The sequence below is a fragment of the Bison bison genome, unplaced genomic scaffold (assembly GCF_000754665.1).
Source record: "Bison bison bison isolate TAMUID 2011002044 unplaced genomic scaffold, Bison_UMD1.0 scf7180017864317, whole genome shotgun sequence".
In the NCBI taxonomy this organism is placed as follows: Eukaryota; Metazoa; Chordata; class Mammalia; order Artiodactyla; family Bovidae; genus Bison; species Bison bison.
This window is the reverse complement of record NW_011494889.1, coordinates 7,174,870-7,188,704: the sequence shown is the minus strand read 5'-3', so window position 1 is coordinate 7,188,704 and position 13,835 is coordinate 7,174,870. Positions and strand designations below refer to the sequence as shown.

Below are 13,835 nucleotides of genomic sequence, written 5' to 3'. Positions count from 1 at the left end.
GCCTAAATTTGTTTTCTACATCTGTAACACTATTTCTGTTTTGTAGATAAGTTCATTTGTACCCTTTTAACATTTTTATTTTTATTTTTTAAAATTATTTATTTATTTGGCTGTGCTAGGTCTTCATTCGGAGAAGGCACTGGCGACCCACTCCAGTACTCTTGCCTGGAAAACCCCATGGACAGAGGAGCCTGGTGGGCTGCAGTCCATGGGGTCACAAAGAGTCAGACACGACTGAGCGACTTCCCTTTCACTTTTCACTTTCATGCATTGGAGAAGGAAATGGCAACCCACTCCAGTGTTCTTGCCTGGAGAATCCCAAGGACAGAGGAGCCCGGTGGGCTTCCATCTATGGGGTCGCACAGAGTCGGACACGACTGAAGCAGCTTAGGAGGAGGAGGAGGTCTTCATGGCTGCACGTGGGCTCAGGCTCTCCAGGTGTGGCGAGCGTGGGCTGCTCCTTGTTGAGGTGTGCCGGCTTCTCACTGTGCTGGCCCCTCTCGTTGTGGACCACGGGCTCTAGGCATGTGGGCTTCAGTAGTTGCAGCACATGGGTTCCATAGTTGTGACACATGGGTTTAGTTGCTCCACAGCCTGTGAGATCTTCCTGGATTAGGGATTGAACCCATGTTCCCTGAATTGGCAGGTGTATTCTTAACCACTAGACCCCCAGGGAAGCCCTGTACCCTTTTTTTAGATTCCATATATAAGTGATATCATATGGTATTTGTCTTTCTCTGTCTGACTTACTTCATTCCATATGACAATCTCTAGGTCCATCCATGTGGCAAATGGCATTATTTCTTTTTTTTTTTTATTATGGCTGAGCAATATTCCATTGTATATATATATATATATCACATCTCCTTAAACCAATTGTCTGTTGATGGGCACTTGGATTGTTTCCATGCCTTGGCTATTGTAAATGGTTCTGCTGTGAACGTTGGGGTGCACGTATCTGTTCAAATTGTGATTTTCTCTGGGTATATGCCCAGGGGTGAGATTGCTGGGTCATGTGGTACCTCTATTTTTAGTTTTCTAGGAAGCCTCTGTATTGTTTTCCACAGTGGTGGTACCAATTTACATTCCCGCCAACAATGTAAAAGGGTTCCCTTTTCTCCGCAACCTCTCCAGCATTTATTGTTTGTAGATTTTTTGATGGTGGCCATTCTGACTGGTGCTTATTTATTTTATATATAGTAGTTTGTGTCTCTCAATCTCATTCTCCTATTTCACCCCTCACTCCTTTCCCCACTGATAACCACTAGTTAGTAGTTTGCTCTCTGTATCTGTGAGTCTGTTTTTGTCAAACACACCCTTTAATTGAAAAATATAATTGAAAATTTTGTGATGTAATACAAATGCTTTTTTAAAAAATATTTATTTTTATTTATTTATTTGACTACTCCTGGTCTTAGTTGCAGTATGTGGAGTCTAGTTCCCTACACCAGGAATGACACTCGGGCCCCTGCATTGGGAGCTCAGAGTCTTAACAGCTGACCACCAGGGAAGTCCCTGCAAATGGTTATTTAATCTAGTTGAACTTTCTCATATCATTACTTAAAAACTGTGGTATAGATTTAATTTATATAACATGTTATGTGTTGTTAGAGCCAGGCAGCAAGCTTGGCTGCTACTGAAAGTTCGTATCATCTGTGGAAGGGTAGAATTAGCTAGCGTATATGAAGATAAAGATTATGGGCTGTTTCTTAGAGCCACAAGCCCCCTCAGTCCCAACACTGTGTTCCTTGGGCGTGTGGAGCATGAACTACTCCACTAGCTCCATGGGTTCTTTGTCCATTTGTCCATGGTGAGCAGTGCTGCATTTGATTTCTGTTTTCTGAAATAGGAGGATATGAGGTAGATCACTTTCATGGCAAGCGTGGAGCCCTGGGTGCTTGATATTTGTTGTGCTTGCTACCTGTGTAGACCAAGGGGCTTGCCATCAGAGCCTGTTCTGCTTTGAGCCTCCTGCCAGGAATCGCTGGAATAGATTCTTTCAGCTGCCTGACTTTGCCAGATCTAACTTTGATCTGGCCACACTGAGAGATGAGAGGATCAGTGTTTTTGGATGCTCTTGTAATCCTTTCACATCATACCTGTGTCCAGTGGGTGAGGATTCCTGAGTTATGGAAGTTCCAAATGTCGATTAAAACATTATTTATTCCTGACAGATGACGATTGGAAAAAGGAGATTTCATGATCAAGTAAATTTGGAAAATGCTGCATTAATTTCTTTAGAACATCTCAAAGACTTTAATATGCTAATATGCATGATTAATCCCCAAGAGGAGAACATAATATTGTGAGTCTGTTTTTGTCAAAAACACACCCTTTAAATTCCTTTCTCAGGCATTTTTGATCATTGAAGCCTTTTACTGAGAAACACGTTGAGGAATGAGTATGAAACAGAACCCATTTTAGAAAACTTCAGTTCAGTTCAGTTCAGTTGCTCAGTCGTGTCTGACCATTTGCAACCCCATGGACTGCAGCATGCCAGGCTTCCCTGTCCATCACCAACTCCCGGAGCTTGCTCAAACCCATGTCCAACGAGTCGGTGAAGCCATGCAACCATCTCATCCTCTGTCATCCCCTTCTCTTCCTGCCTTCAATCTTTCCCAGCATCAGGATCTTTTCCAATGAGTGAGTTCTTTGCATCAATATTAACTAGAGGTTGTTAAAAGTTAGTAATTGTTGTTAATATAAAATTGGGCATAGGAATGGAAGAATACTGCTTTAAACTTGTTAGTAATACCTATTTCAGAACACAAATCAGCATTGTATTTACTGGTAAAGGACTAGTATTCTAATCTATCAAATAATGTTTTTAAAGAGCAAAGATTATCATTATCATTTTATGAATTCAATTTGTTTTGGTAGTTCTAGCCAGTGTCCTAAATCATGAAGGAGAAATAAGAAAGTATGCATTTTGGAAAGAAGAGACCAAATGAATTATCAGAAAATACAAAGTAACCAACTGAAGAGGGATTATAAAAAGTTTTGGGAAATAGATGGGTATAAGATCAATAGCAAATTTTTAAAAAATTAATATTTACCTCTACTTCTAGAAATTTCAAGGTCTCCAAAAAGATTCCTTCACAATATCCACAAAATCCATAAAGTACTGAGGCACAATCTTGGAGAATTTGTGTGTGGCTTATATGAGGAAAGCCATAATGTATAACCTTCAATTTAGAGATATAAAAAGGGCTATATAGCTAATACAGATCTCTTAGATGTGAAAACTATTTTAAAATGTTCAGTCTTTCTCAGTGTATAGCTTCATTGCAATAGCAATCCCAATGGTGTTTTATTTGGAATTTCTAAATTTTATTTGAATTTCTAAGTTTCATTTGGAAGACTTACACTGGTGAGTATATTAATGAATATTCCTAAGAAGAAGACCAGGAACAGTGATAATATTAATAAGTGAAATGGGATGGTAATGCCATAACAGTAGAAATACAGTTCAGAATGGAATCAGTAGAATAGACAATGGAAGTAGTCTCCATCACATAAAGGACTATAACACATTGTAAAGTAGGAGGAAAGAATTCAAGTGCTTAGTAAATTAAAAATTATTAAAATCAGATTAGAAGTTAATCTTTCACTTTGAATCGTGCCAAAATAACTTTCAGATGGATTAAAAAGTGTATTTTTAAATTGTAGAAGAAAATAGAATTGAGTTTACCAAACCTGTAGAAAAAGGATAATTTTCTCCCTCTTTTGGTGGTTCTTTCAAAGACTATGTTTCTAAACTTTAAAGGATAAGAAATCTCAACAGGTGTCACTAAAATAAAAATTAAAAATAACATACTTTTAAAAGGTAATCTTAAATTTAAAAAGCAAATATCAGCTTTGTGTAATGACAGTATTATAACCAGTGAGATTTTTCCCAAGTTACTATTAGAACTAGTAAGAATGTTCCCACTAAATAACACAAATTCAACTGCATTCAACTTAGCGTATTTCAGTGAGATAATAAGACAAATGCACAAAGATGAATTGGGCAGAATGGTTCACTCAAAAATTAATATATTTAACAACAAAAACATTTAGAAACTACCTAAATGTCTACAGTTAGGGAGCTGGTTTAATAAACTATGATAAAGTTCTATAATGGATTATCAGCCACTAAAAACAATAATGTAATAAATATTTTTTTGAGAATGAAAAGATGCTCACAATTTACTGTTGAGTGAAACATTAGATTAGAGGGCAACATTAAAAGTAGTTAACTCTGCATGTTAGGATTTGAAGTAATGTTTACTTGATCTCAACTTCTCTTTTTTTGTCTTCAGTAATCATGTGTGATTTTGATGATCATAAGGGAGGTGGAACTGTTTTCATATTAGGGAAGCAAATGCAAACAACTGACCTGGAAAATTGTTTTCAATACTTCTTAAAATTATTTTCAGTAATTCTTTCAGTAAGAATTAAGTAAGAATTTCAGTAAGTCTTTATTATTTAACGAGCTCATACAAATTGTTAAGAAAAAAAATGGAAGATCCCAGTACGGATGAGCAGAGAACCTGAACAGACAATTCAAAACAGAAAACAGAGGTGATAAACAAGCATTAAGGATCACTATTCAGATTTACTTGTAAGCAAGGAACTGTGCATTTAAATAATAACATTTATTTTCTTATCAAACTAGAAGTTTGCCACCATGTTATTATAATAAATTAATAAATATCAATAAATTGTTACATCCCTTTGATAGTTTTCACAATTGAAGGTTATGTTGCAACCTGGAAAATTAGAGCATCTGAGTGAAATAGTAGAATGAATGGTAGTTCATATGCCACAACTAAGCCCAAACACAGCCAAATAAATAAAGTAATTAAATAAATAAATTTAAAAATAAAACTAAGATTTAAACAAACAAACAAACAAAAAGCATATTGGGAAGGGGAGAGGGGAAGTAAATTGCAGATATTGTAACATTTCACTCTTAAAGACTTCAGCATGCCTCTCCTAAGAATAAAGACGTTCTCCTACGTAACTCCCCTCCCTGCCAAAAAAGAACACTAGGGAAGTGTGCTGCATGTTCTTCCTTATTAATAATTTCTAGTTGTTGAATTTTTTTGTTTTGAATTTAAAGTTACAGTAAAATAATTTTTATTTACTTTTTCTTTTGCAGAGGTAGCTGTAGCAGAATTTCACAAAAAAATCAAAGAAGCTTTTGAAGTGTTTGACCATGAGTCAAATAATACAGTGGATGTGAGGTTTGGAGATGTTTCCTTCTAATTCTAAATTGCTGATACAACTCGTGAAGTAGAAGATGGTTCATTTCTCTTTCTACATTCTTTGAATTTATTATGTTAAAGTATTTATGTTTCTGTGCTCGGCAAAAGGTCTTTTCTAGCTGCTGTTTTGTATTAGTACTGTTTCTTATTCTTCATAATCTAGTGGAAAGACTATATATCCACATTGCCTATTCTAATCTATAGACTAAATTCTGTGAATGAGACAAACTTGTATACTATAGCTTTAGTGCTGGACACACAGTTGGCACTCAGTAAATATTTGTTGAGTGAATGAACAGAATTTGCTTTTAGAATACATAGATACGGGTCATTCACTGGTGGCCTAGTGGTTAGAATTCTGAACTTTCACTGCCATGGTCTGGGTTCATTTCCTGGACGGGGAATTGAAGTCCCACAAGCAGCGCAGTGTGGCAAAAAAACAAAACCAAACCAAAAGCCATGGATATGTATTATCAAGCATAAATAGGATATTACAGAGAAGGATTAATAATTCCCAAACATGATACACACCTCAAGTAAAATAACAAAAAGAACCAAAACAAAAGAACATAAAAAGATGAGAAAAAAACATGAATACTGGTAGATTTAGAATAGAGGACAAGAGACAAAGAATAGTTTGAAAAAAAGAGGCGAAAGATAGAGGAGATTATGCATGTTGTACAATCTGTGCCACGCATGTACAACAAAGAAAGGTAATGAAATCATCCTTCCAGGAGGCCAAACTGATTGAGAAATATTTGATAGGATCACAATCTCAAGAGTTAGAACTCAGTATGGAGGCCAACAAAACAGTGGGAAATGATTTTTAAATGGTTTTGGCAAGAATCATTTGATGCTTATAAACCAGTCCCATCACTTCCAGACTGGTCAGAGGACTAAATGCTTTAAATTTGAGCTAGACTGAATGAACAATATGAGTATGACTGATTGTAACTACAGTCATCCCTCAGTATCCACAAGGTATTGGTTCCAAGACACCTGCCTCCACCCTCCTCCCCTCCACCCCCCCCTTCACAAACTTCACAGGATAGTCTTCTGCTTTGAGGGGAGGCTTCCAAAAAGTAGCAGTAAAGAGAAAATCTCCCAATTCCCTTAGAGCAGTGATGCCTGCCGTTTTTTGGTAAAAGAGCCAATTCAGGGGACATAAACATGCTTATGAGGAGGGCCTGACAACCCACTCCAGTATTCTTGCCTGGAGAATCCCTTGGACAGAGGAGCCTGGTGGGCCGCAGTCCATGGGGTCACAGAGAATCAGATACAACTAAAACGACAGAGCATGCATGCAAACATGCTCATGGGCTTCCCCGGTGGCTCAGCTAGTAAAGAACCATTGGGTTCTATCCCTGGGTTGGGAAGATCCCCTGGAAAAGGAAATGGCAACACACCCCAGTATTCTTGCCTGGGAAATCCCATGGACAGAGGAGCCTGGCAGGCTACAGTCCATGGGGTCACAAAGCGTTGGACACAACTGAGCGCACACGCACACACCCAAACATGCTTATGGGATGCGTCTTTCTTCCCACTCAGAATTAAAATAATTGTACCGAGACCCAGCGGGAAAGTGTATGTTCTTACTTAAATTGTCTACTTTATAAAAGAAAGAAAGTTACCAGGAAAATTGGCATAGTTTTTAGCATTGAAATATCCAAGGGGTAGCAACATGGATGAATGGAGTTTCTAGTCTTTATTCCTTCTGCTAATTTGTATAGCACTTTAAAGTTTACAGTGAGCATTCTCATGCTGCCGGTATCATTACTTTCTGCTTTTTATAAATCAGCCAGGAAGCAAAGCAACTTGCCAAAGATGGAATAACAGGATAACGACACAGTCGAAACTCAGATCAGTTTCTTCTGTTTGGGGCAGCTGTGCCTCAGCCCTGGAAGAAGCTCAGGGGATGTAGTGCTAAAATAAAGTCTGGTCCTGCTTTTCTTAGCTTTAGCAGGCTCTTCTATTTGTAAAAACAGTTAATCTTGCTAGAATTTATTTTGGCTTATGGTTAAAAGTGAAGGCATAAATAGACTCACGTTTTCCAAGTTACTAAACCATTCCATTTATTTATCTCTGGAATTATTAGAATCATTTTATAATATGCTACATTTTCTGTAATTGGGTCTGCTTTGGGCTACGTATTCTGACCTGTTGCCTTACCTCACGGTCATACACTAGGACAAGTAGTGAAAGTGTTAGTCGTGTCCAGCTCTGCGACCCCATGGATTGTAGCCCACCAGGCTCCTCCGTCCATGGACTTCTGGAGTGGATTGCCATTCCCTTCTCCAGGGGATCTTCTAACCTAGAGATCGAACCCTGGTCTCCTGCATTGCAGGCAGATTCTTTACCGTCTGAACCACCAAGGAAGCCATACTAGGACATTCCTATATTAATTGCTCTCAGTTTATATAGTATGCTTTACTATCTGATAGAAAACAAAATATAAAAACAGAAGCAATATTGTAACAAATTCAATAAAGACTTTAAACATTAAAAAAAAAAGAATTGAAGGCAGTATTCTGGGTAGATTGAATAAAGAGGTGTCTGAATGGAGTAAGAGTTTCAGAGACAGTCGAAATAGCTTGGTTTAGAAGAGAGAGTTGTTCCTTGAGATACTTACTTGGCTTTTTGACTGTTTCTGCCCGCTCATGTGCTCTTTGCATGAATTGAAAACTTTAATTTGAAATTTTATTACTTTAGGTGGAGTGGAGGTGTGGTATTGTGACTGCCAGGCAGCCAGTGGGTTTTGTCTTTTTTCATCATGTGTAAAACATTATTAAATGAGCTCCTGCTGCTTTCCTCGTGGCTCTGAGGGACATCCTGGGGATTGGAATCAGACTTTCTGAGTTCATTCCTGGCTTTGTCACTCTAACTTATTTACTTATTACTTATTTACTCACTCTAACTTATTTGAAAGTGAAAGTGAAGTCGCTCAGTCGTGTACAACTCTTTGTGACCCCATGGACCGTAGCCTAAAAGGCTCCTCCGTTCATAGAATTTTCCAGGCAAGAGTACTGTAGTGGGTTGCCATTTCCTTCTCCAGGGGATCTTCCAAACCCAGGGATCGAAGGGTAACTTGTTTACTCTTATTTAAATAAGAGTAACTTTTTACTCTTTCTGTACCTAAGTTTTTACATTTGCCACATAGGACTGATGTAAATTAGTAGGTCTCAAAATGGTTTGGAGAATCCTGTGTATCCCTAGGATTCTTTCAGGAGTCTGTGAAATCAAGCTATTCTCATAATAAATCTGAGACAGTATTTGCTATTTTCATTCTCATTTTTTCACAAGTGTATATTGGAGTTTTTTCGAAAGCTGCATGTGTGATATTGCAACAGATTGAAGGCAGAGCCAGATAGGAGAATCCAGCTGTCTTCTGTTAAGCCAGACGTTAAAGCAGACATGTACAGCACTACCATTCTTCTAATTAAATTTATTTTTTGTTTTGGAAAATATAGTTAATTTTTCACACACAAGAAATATTTATGTAAGCAAATATGGGACTTCCCCAGTGGCTCAGCAATGAAGAATCCACCTGCAATGCAGGAAAAGCGGGTTCAATCCCTGGGTCAGGAAGATCCCCTGGAGGAGGAAATGGCAACCCACTTAGTATTCTTACTGGGGAATCCCAAGGACAGAGGAATCTGGTGGGCTACAGTCCATGGGGTCACAAAGAGTCAGACACAACTGAAGCCACTGAGCACATATAATGAGTTTATTGTTATTTCTATGAATTTGACAGCAAGGAGATCAAACTAGTCAATCTTAAAGGAAATCAGTCCTGTATATTCATTGGAAGGACCGATGCTGAAGCTGAAACTCTTAATACTTTGGCCACCTGATTCGAAGAACTGACTCATTGGAGAAGACCCTGATGCTGGGAAAGATTGAAGGTGGGAGGAAAAGGGGACGACAGAGGATGAGATGGTTGGATGGTATTACTGACTCGATGGACATGAGTTTGGACTTGATGGACATGAGTTTGAGCAAGTTCAGGGAGTTGGTGACAGGGAAGCCTGATGTGCTGCAGTCCATGGGGTCGCAAAGAATTGGATGTGATTGAGTAACTGAACTGGATGGATAATAAACATTTTTAAACTTTGGGGTTTAATTTTTAATATTAAATGTAACTCACATAAACAAAAGCTCTTTATGGGTCTGAATAAGTTTTAAGAGTGTAAAAGGGGTTCTGAGACCAAAAAGTTTCAGACCCACTGTTGTCAGTGGACATTTCTAAAGCTCTTAGAACAATATTAACTTAGAACAAATTAGTTTGGTATTTAAAGCTTAGAACAATATTAGCTCGTATTATTATCCTACTCTATATTCTTAAGTAAATAATTTAGACTTGTTTTTCCTCTATTTAATCTGGATTAGCAATGTTATATTGTATTCTCCTAAGAACATTTTACATATATCTGTGTGTTCTGTTTTGATCTTTTCAGTTCTGAAGCAGTTTGTTTTATTTTCCATTTTCCTTGTAAAATAGTTTTTGAAGGTTGCATCTTGAAAAACGTCATGGCAGGTTTTTAATAGTATCAATTAGGGGGATTTTTATTTTGCCTCATACAAACATAAACCATTATACATTTTGACTTACATACATTTTCCTGCTCTGTGTTCAGATTTCAATCAAAAGCATGACTGAAAATTAAATTTTTGACTAGATAATATATAAGGTAAAATTCTAAAGGTACAAAGAATATATAGTGATAGGTAGACTTTCACTTGGCTCTCTTTCTAAAGGCAAGATTCATTATAATTTTCTCATACTTCCAGAGATAGTCCATGCAAATACAGATGTTTATATATGTGTGTGTATTTTTTATTTTGATAAATATATGTAACAAAATTTACCATTTTAACCATTTTTAAGTGTGTGTGGGTGTGTGTTAAGTCGCTCAGTCGTGTCTGACTTTTTGCGACCCCATGGACTGTAGCCCATCAGGCTCCTCTGTCCATGGAATTCTCCAGGCAAGAATACTGGAGTGGGGAGTGGGTTGCCATTCCCTTCTCCAGGGGATCTTCCCCACCCAGGGATCAAACTCAGGTCTCTCTCATTGCAGGCAGATTCTTTACTGTCTGAGCCCCTAGGAAAGCTCTTTTAAGTGTATAGTTCAGTGGTATTGAGTATATTTACATTATTTCCATCCATCTTCAGGACATCTTTATTTTCCCAAACTGAAACTCCATACCCTTTAAACAGCACCTCCCCATTCTCCCTTCTCCTTAGTTCCTGGCAGCCACGATTCTACTTTGTATCTCTATGAGTTTGACTGTACTAAGTACCTCACTGTCCGGTTTATTTGACTTAGCATAATGTCTTCAGGATTCTTCCTTATTGTAACTTATATCAGAATTCCATCCCTTAAAACTGAATAATATTCCACTGTGTGTATATAACACACTTTGTTTATTCAGCTCTCTGTCCATGGACATTTGGGTTGTTTCCACCTTTTGGCTGTTTGAATAATGCAAATTTTATGCAGTCCAGCAACCCCAGGTAGCCTTTTGCTAATGCAGAGAATCTCTTTTTCACTGCTATTATCTCAACTTAGCATGAGTCTCTGGGGCTCACAACACCCAGTATTCATCTATTTTACTGATAAGGAGACTTAAGTTTCTTAAGCAACTGGCAAGAACCTTGAGTGTATTAGATCTTGTCTAAAATTCAATAAGAAGTATATGATAAGAACTTTTTTGCAATGATTTAGAAATAACTCTTAAGAGGATTGGAGGTGCCATAAATATTACTTCTACTTCACTTTTAGTACTATTTTTGAAGAGAAGTTAATACAGCATTTCACAGTTCATCTTTATCAGGTTGTAAAAGCGTGAGGAATATAGAGGAATTGCATGGACAGTTTCCCCAAGCAATTATTGTCAGAAAAAGCTTGGGGTCACTCAAAGAGCTTTTGAAAAACTGCATAGGTAAATGGATCTGCATTTGTGGCTTAGAGAAGTATATTATAAAAAGAGGAATGGGATTGTTGGACCCACAGGCCTGTTGATAGGGAGTAAATTTGTATAATTTTATTCATACAGTGATAATTCACATGCATGAATAAAATGAATGATGAAATAAAACCACTTGAGTAACCTAGATAAATTTGAAAAATGTTAAGTTTAAAATATTACAAAAGAAAGTGAAAATTATGATGAAGGAGGAAACAGACAGAACAGGTTCCATCTTGAAAGCAGGACTTCATCTTGGGCCAGACTGTGGACTTTGAGCTATATGCCCAGTATCTATGGAAATGACATACTAACTGGAAAACCAGACCCCCAGATGGAAGAGCCCCAGTGCTTGTACCTAGACTCTCCTGAGGCTGAAACAATACCCTAATTATCTGTGTAACTGAATAGAATCATAAATTCTATTATGCTTACTGGGGTATGACCACAGGCCTATTGATAATTGTCCACTCTTAACTACCTAGGCTTAAGGCATACGAATCACGGGTTTAAGGCATACGAATCACGGGTTAACTTTGATTGTATCCTTCTTTTCCTTTGTTCAGACTAGTTTCAGGGAATTTGGGGAGGTGGGTTTGAGCACATACACTTAGGGTATATAAGGTCTTCACAAAAACTGGTTGGGGGTCCTTGGCTAAGAGGAGACTCTGCCTTGGGCCCCCCGGTGTAATAAATTGCACTCCACTATCTGCATTGTCCTTCTGAGTGATTTTGTTTCCCGGAACGCGAGGCTACAACAATGAAAACCACAAAATGTAAATTTTAAATATACAAAGTGATAGTCTATTGTTTATGAGGACAAATAACATTCATGAGAGTGATAAACAGTGTCCTCAGAGTAGTGGTTGCATCTGAAGATGGAGGGACAGGAATGACAAGCAGAACTTTAGCTGTTTCTGCAATGTTTTATTGTTAGGGAACAAATGTGGCAAAATGTTAACTTCTATTTAATCTTGGTATTGGATATACGAAATCTGTAATTTTTTTTTTTTTTTTTTTTTGCCACATTGCAAAGCTTGTGGGATCTTAATTCCATGACCATGGATTGAACCCTGGCCCTGGCAGTGAGACCCCAGAGTCCTAACTACTGGACCTCCAGGGAATTCCGTGTAATCCTTTTTTCTTTACTTTTCTCTGAAATATTTCACAATTACACATAAAAATAAATAGTTTTAAAGGTTGATTTATATCTTGTTATTTTACCATCTCACTTTCAAGATGATTTGTAAAAAATTGGTTTGTTTGTATTATCCCTTTTAATAAACTATGATTAAAGAATCAGTTTAAAAAATCAGTTAAAGAAAGTTTAAAAAACTATCCCAAATTCTGATTCCTGAAGCTATTTATTTTTATGTGTCTTTATAGATGAAAGTTTAGTAATATGATGGCACTATGACAGAAAAATAACACTTGGGTTCAGGCTGTCCTGTACAGGGTACTTAATTGCCTGTTTTTAGGAGACCCTTTTTGTATTTTATATCTTTGGTGATCAACTTCACTTGATTCTGGCTGGTAGGTATCTATCTGTTGTACTTACTGTGTTATCTAGATCAGCCGCAGAGTTTGCTGTGTGTCTACAAAAATTGGGAGCCAGAGACTTTCTGATTATTGGTGGTCTCAGGGAGTGTACTTCCTGGGGCCTCTGGGCATATAATTCCTGTGGCCTCTGGGTGTGTACCCTCTGTGGCTTCCAGGTTTGGACAGCTGCAGCCTCAACCTGTTCTCCTTAGCATAGGAAATAACATATTGGATTCATTTGAAAACTGTCTGCGTTATTAAATGTGGAAGACTTAATACAGATACATAACAAAGAACAGTTCATGGCAGTATCTTCCTTAGCTTTGAAAGTTAGAGGGGACACAAACCCAAGAAGCATTAATTACCATGTGCTTAGATAGCTAGAGGCATATTTGGAAATCTGGCTCCCTCTCATCATTCTGTTGCTTACACTCTTTCAGGCTGCATGGGACCAAAATAATCCTTATGTTTTCTCAGTTAATCCAAGTGTATTGTAAGGATATACTTGGAAATGAATGGTATAAGAAGTAATTATTTCTTATATTCATAAGGAATAAGTAAAAACCTGCAGTGGTATTCAGTCCTCTTAGCCCACTGGAATAACATTTGTTGCAAAGGAACCATAGGGCTCCAGTGTTTCGGCAGTCACTCTGTGACTCCACTTCAACTCTAGTAGTCCAACATGCTGGGGATTTTATTCATATGCTTCTTTTTAAAAATTTTTTAATTTTATACTGGAAAGAGAAGCAAAAAGCAAAGGAGAAAAGGAAAGATATAAGCATCTGAATGCAGAGTTCCAAAGAATAGCAAGGAGAGATGAGAAAGCCTTCCTCAGCAATCAATGCAAAGAAATAGAGGAAAACAACAGAATGGGAAAGACTAGAGATCTCATCAAGAAAATTAGAGATAGGGAACATTTCATGCAAAGATGGGCTCGATAAAGGACAGAAATGGTATGGACCTAATAGAAGCAGAAGATATTAAGAAGAGGTGGCAAGAATACACAGAAGAACTGTACAAAAAAGATCTTCACGACCAAGATAATCATGATGGTGTGATCCTGACCTAGAGCCAGACATCCTG

At 37.6% G+C, this 13,835-nt stretch overlaps 1 protein-coding gene across 2 annotated transcripts in view; it reads left to right on the top strand.

The window, feature by feature from the left end:
* Positions 1–1,403: 1,403 nt before the first annotated feature.
* Positions 1,404–13,835, top strand: part of EFCAB2 (EF-hand calcium binding domain 2) — a 75,444-nt gene continuing 63,012 nt past the window's right edge. The window contains exons 1-2 of one of the 2 annotated variants that reach the window (XM_010852902.1): positions 1,404–2,305; positions 5,144–5,223. In XM_010852902.1, the coding sequence (XP_010851204.1) occupies positions 5,201–5,223 (23 nt within the window). In that variant the 5' untranslated portion in view covers positions 1,404–2,305; positions 5,144–5,200. Of the gene's footprint in view, positions 2,306–5,143; positions 5,229–13,835 lie in introns of those variants that run through there. The other variant, XR_826376.1, reaches the window with a different exon arrangement.